The 6,000-nt window shown below is 40.8% G+C and overlaps 1 protein-coding gene across 1 annotated transcript in view; it reads right to left on the reverse strand.

Annotated features, from left to right (window-relative positions):
* Nucleotides 1–6,000, reverse strand: part of GBE1 (1,4-alpha-glucan branching enzyme 1) — a 106,837-nt gene that overhangs the window by 68,209 nt on the left and 32,628 nt on the right. Inside the window, exon 4 of the mRNA XM_018576140.1 lies at nt 4,428–4,543. Coding sequence (XP_018431642.1) covers nt 4,428–4,543 — 116 coding nt within the window. The remainder of the gene's footprint in view (nt 1–4,427; nt 4,544–6,000) is intronic.

Below are 6,000 nucleotides of genomic sequence, written 5' to 3' on the forward strand. Positions count from 1 at the left end.
GTGCTCACAGTAAACCCTTCTCCTCATTAAGGGACACAGGAAGTCTTGCACCTTTGGGTTGCACTGATGCCTGAAGTAGAAGCTGGACAATGGCAAACAAAAAAATTGTAGGCCAGCCTGGGATAACACCTCTTACTACCAGCATGACTTAATCTTGGTGCATTGCAGTACCAATAGAATTATCATAAACACAATTGGGTGTGTTCCCCAATAGACTCCAAGAAAAGGATTTCATGGTGAGCACAAACATCCTATTTTTTTGTCTATTGAAGGACACAGGAATTATTTTACTTTTGTAATATCCAAAAGCTGTTCAAATGAGGGGAGGGCAACACAGCTAACAAACGCTAAATGGCCCAGGAAAAAAAAAAAAACACAGAATAAGGGACTGCATGTACCTTAAAGAGCCCCCTTAAGTACCTTACACTCCAAGCTGGGAACAGATGAGGCCGCAAAATCCACCTTGTAGAACTCAGAGAACATATCAACAAAAGATGAGGTGGCAGCTTTGCAAATCTAAAAATCAACTGCTTGATGTTAAAAAGGTTAAGAAACACTCACAGATCTTGAGGTTTGAGGCTATAAGCTTGGATAATGGTATGCCTCAGCCACTTAGAGATAGTGGAATGAAAAGCCAAAGCAGCCTGAAAGATTCCACCAGGGATCACAAGGGAATCAGTTTTTCCTAAAGTAAGCAATGGCTAAAAGATAGACAGCCCAAAGTACATACAGACAGTTGAGGGACATTTCTTTTTGGTGAACTGAAGAGGGACAGGAGAACAATGTCCAGGTTGAGGCCAAAGGCAGAAACTAACTTAGGCAAGAAGGAGGCAAGTGTCCGGTTCCTCACAACACCTGCGGAGCACGAAGTATTAATGCCAAGTGTCTATACACTGGAGCCCAGACGTCCTTAGGATCAGTCATGGAGTCAGTTGCACACACCCCAGAAATAGGCACCTAGCCAGGGAAAGGCTACTACGTTCTGCCAGCCATTTGGTTGCAATTCAAGTGTTGCAGCCTGCCAGCTGTACAAACCCTGAAGGCAGTAACAAGGAATTTAAACTTGATGTTATGCATTACTGGACTTATTAATAACTGTTTATTATATAAAGCAACAGGTAACAAATGCCACATGTGTATGTTGTGCTTGGAGGTAAAACACAGAATATCGATCCATCCATATTAAACACCAATGCAGATCACTTTGCTGGGTTACAATACAGCTATTTGCCAGGTTTGCATTTGCACACTGATTTCTTAAGCAAATTCAAAATAGTTGAGATTACTAATTTCCTTCCTGCAGGGCAAGCAAATCATTACACTGAAATGCAATTCTGGCATCCGGAAATCAGCCCTGCACACTTGCAGAAGAGTTCAACTAATCAAGGTAGATTTCAGCATCTGTAATTTTCTTGGGGCTTAAAATGATGCAGGTTAAAACCAACAAGTTAAAAAGGAAAAAAAAAATCTTAAGAAAACCATATGCTTAAAAGAACTGAAAGTAACACCAGGGGATTTAATTTGTTTCCGAAAAGCATTTCCTCTGCTAAAACTTTCTCTGTGCGAGTGCGGAGCTCAGTATTTAGCCAAGCTGGACTCAAAAGCAAAACACAAGTAACACCATGGGTGGGCAAAGCTTGCTATTCCATTAGCAACTTCATAGTTGTTTTGTTAACTCTCCTCCCCTCACTCCTTATACAATGTATGCTTACTGTTCTGAGCACTGGCTTAACATACTTAAATAATACTAAATAAATAATACAATGTTTTAAAAAAAAAAAACTTGAAAAAAAGCCCAATTCGTGACCCTTATGAACCACTGACAACTAAATACATTTTACTTATAATTGTAGCACTAGCAAAACAGATTGAAAACTGATTGGCTGTCATGAGTAATTAATTTAGTATTTTTTTCCCATTCTCTGTATTTGCTCATACAGCTACCTTTAGCGCTTTGTTTCTTTTGATCTTACCGTAAATGATGCCTCTTGATCCGATCTTCTCCTTTCCAGTAGTTTTTCAGTAGTCCCTACAGCTCTGGTGCCGGTCTCTGATCCAGCGCAGACTGCTGTTTCTTCCTGCTCCACGGAGTCTGTCCGACATGCACGCTCACGGCTGTGTGCATTGACTTTCACTGTAGCTCTCCTCCTCTCCCTGCAGATGATGTCCACTGCATATACACCGCACACATCCTCCTGTACGGCCGCTGGAGAAGCTACAGTTCTAAACCTGGGAGCGACCAGCGGAGACAGAGGTAGCTTTTACCTATTTGGTAACTTTTTTTGTATATTTTTGCACATATCTACTGCTTGCTTGCGGTAGACATATGTAAAAAAACGAGACTTTAATGTCACTTTAAGTGTATTTTACAAGGATGCATCTCCTGTGGTACTTTCAGTGTCCTTTGTATCAGCACACTAGATAGAACATCTGGTACCTTGATGCCTGCATGCAACATTTCCATAATCAAAGATTATATTAGAACTTCAGTGGGACACCTTTAGAAAATACTTTTGTATACAAAAAACATCTAGCAGGATCAGAAATAACTCACAGATATAAAATGGCAGTACACCTGGATTAGTAGATGATCTCAAGTATGTGGGCAGCTTTAGAAAGTCCCAGCCAAAAGGTCTTGATGGGGAATGTGATCACATTTAAGGTTTTAAGGTTTAGAAAACCTTGCCTGTTTTTGCTACAGTTTCTCCTATCATAAGACGATACCCTGACTGTCTGGGGTTGATTTACTAACCTTATAAACACGCCACGAACAAGTATACACCTCTGTAGTGTGTTCCCTCCCAGCATGATCTATTGGTGGAATCTAGACACCTTTGTAGTGTGTACACACCCAGCAGGTGTGTTGTGCAAAGCCCTGCATGAATTACAAGGTGGTGTTGTGTAAATTAGCTCTATGTTGTGTTGCTTGCGTTGATGAATGCAGGAATGTAAATGCATGAGCTAGCCATTTTTGTCTAAACTGTGAAGCAGCATTATATATGCATCATGTGCATGATTTTTCCATATATGGCATTAGTGGAAATATGCTTTTAGAGACTTGCATGCCGCTATTAGAGCGGCGTGTAGCCTATGGCGCATGCTACATGACGTGCACGTACGTAAATACATAAAAACGCGCCATAACGGCGTGAAAATGTGACACGTTGCTCGTGTTTGGTTGATAAATACGTTTTTGCTGTGTAAAAATGCACACGCAACTGGTGCGTGCGTGTGTTTAGGTTAGTTAATCACCCCCTCTGAATCATTTACAACTACAATCCTCCTCCTTCCTGCCATCATGTTTCTATGTTGTAGGATATGTTAGGCAAATAGGGACTGTCCCATTTAGAAATTGCTGAGGTATAGGCAATGCACTGTTGGATGCAGGAGCAAGACATGTATTTCACCTTCTTTTGTTAATACCTGCAGTGATTACTAACCAAATACCAAGAATAACAAGTAAATTCAATGCAACAATGCAGAGTAAAACTATTTAGCAACAGATTAGGAGCACTGAGCTTTGTGCATAGATTTAGGATTTATTTTCATCATTCAGAAATATATTCAGCAACCATTCTTCTTTCTTTTGGATTGATACACATGCTTTCCTGTTTCTAACTCTCACAACTCAGAGCTTGTAGTTTTTCTAACAGCACAATGGCTTGCATAATTGATGAAAAAGTGACATTAAGGGAGAACTATGGGGTTAAGGCTTTTCCACATAGTTCTCCTTAGGGTAACGGGAGGACACAAACTAGCGTCCTCCCGTCACCCTAAGCTCAGTATACTGAGATGCCGCAGCTGAAGTGGATCCAGACAATTATGTCTGGATCCACCCAGCTACATGAGTGACAGCTGGCTCTGCCTATCCAGAGGCAGAGCCAGCTGTACCCGCCCCCTCCCCCGTCCGTTCCGCCAGTCAGCGCTGGCGGATCGGAGCGGGGAGGGGGGAATCCAGCCATTCCCCTGTCACGGCAGAGAGCTGTGACAGGATCGAGAAGTGAGCGAACGCCGTTATGTGTTCGCTCACTTCCTGATCTACTGAGCCGACCTGTGACAGTCTCATTGTCACAGGTCGGCTAGAACTATGAGGTGAGTAAAAGCGCTCACCTCATAGTTCTCCTTTAAACTCTGGATTCAAGTGCCTTAATTATTAACAAAAATTAAGCTTATTTGTGTATCACTTGACTGTAGATCCTCAAATCATCTCTGAATTGGTGCTGACAGTAGCCACCCTTCTGGAGGGTGGCTACTTTTGTTCCCCATGGTCCCTGTGTGTGTTGTAAAGTAGCCACTGCTCCAAGCTCGCTCCTGTGATTGACTATAATGTCAATACAAATGAGTAAACTAAATGTGAGATTATTGGAGTAATCTTCCTGAGTTTAACTTTAACTTCTGCAATCAACACAAAGATTTATTCCACCTACCTTTATCTTTGATCCATGATGTATGACTGGGGATTTATCTTCATTTGGTGGAATGTGTAATTCCCACTTCCCAAAATCCAACCTTCTATATGGATGTGAAAAGGGGTTCCAGCCATCTAGAATGCAGACAATCAATTAACACACCTAAAGCTTAAAACAAACCTGAATACATTTGTGGTAGGCTTATCAACATCTATAACTTTTACATGTCAGGTAAAATCCCTGTTTTCACAAAGTGTGCAGTAACAGAAAGGCCTCATCTAAAATATCAATCTCTTATTGAAACAAAAGGGAAAGTTTGTCCACAAATTCGTAAATATTTGTGTTTGCCAAAAAGCATATGCAGTCAGTTGATAACTTCTTATAACATCTTAGCCAATCCCTGACTGAGATAATGTGCTACTTAGATAAACAAACCTTTTGGGCATAACCACGGCTGACCTCTATTTCTAAAAGAGCTACGGTACTTCCCCAGTTGCCATGCTGGCCCTATGGCTTCAATGCTTTCTGATTCATTGGCCTAGTACAAATGTGCAGTTATTGTTTGTTCCCGGTCAGGGATTCCAAGTATTTCCAACTTATTTTGTTTTCGATGGAGTAAAGAAGGGTTACAACCCATTAGATTTTTACTGTTGTCTGAAGCTCCACTCAGATTCACCAGACAGTAAGTGGGGTGATCTTCAACAACATTACAGACCAAAAAAAATGCTATCTTAAAAATGCAGATTTTTCCATACATCCTGTCTGGTGAAACTGTTATCACCGTGGCAATAAGTGAGAGAAAATCTCTACAACAGGGCCCCAAACAACAGTAAAACTTCAACAGATGTTCTAACCCTTGCAACCTATCCAGAAATTATACAACAACAAGAAGAAAGTTTTGACTTGATCTACATTTTAGGGATTCTTTTAATGGCAGCTCCCATATTTCCCATGAATACATTTCCTTGTTTTCTTTAACCTCTTGAATTCCAAATGCCATTTAAAACGGTGCTGGGAAATTAGCTATTTGTCCCAGTAAACGGCGACACATTAACAACTACCATGGGACCTGGCTGGGGTGCAGGCTGGAACCAAAGACTATCAAAGACAGACACACTGGACAGCCGGCATGCAGCGCAAAGCCCTTGAGCTGAAATGATCTAGCATTCAGATGCTTTTACAGATTACTCCATAAGAGTGCATTGTAAAAGCAAAGAAAACAGAAAGCTTCTGCATAGAAGATAGCATGTATGTAATGAATATTCTAAAAAAAAATGTTTTTTAAATCCCTTCCTAGATTAATCCCCAGGTCCCAACAATGAAGTTGGATGATCTGTCATTCGAATATTTAAGGGTCTCAAACCAGTGAAAAAGTAATTGCTGTGCTAATTTGTGCCCCTGTGTGTGTTGCAATGTAGTGTCAAAAGAGGAATAAGCCTCTCTTAAAATTAAAGGCAAATATTCACTTTGAGCTTTACCATTCCGCTATATTACATTAAAGTCGCACTAATGAGATATCCTTTTAATCTGCACTTTTCTGATTATATTTTGCTGTAAATATATCGGGGGGGGGGGGGGGGAAAAAAAAATT

This window comes from Nanorana parkeri, unplaced genomic scaffold (genome assembly GCF_000935625.1).
Source record: "Nanorana parkeri isolate BGI_ZX_2015 unplaced genomic scaffold, ASM93562v1 scaffold57, whole genome shotgun sequence".
NCBI classification, from domain to species: Eukaryota; Metazoa; Chordata; class Amphibia; order Anura; family Dicroglossidae; genus Nanorana; species Nanorana parkeri.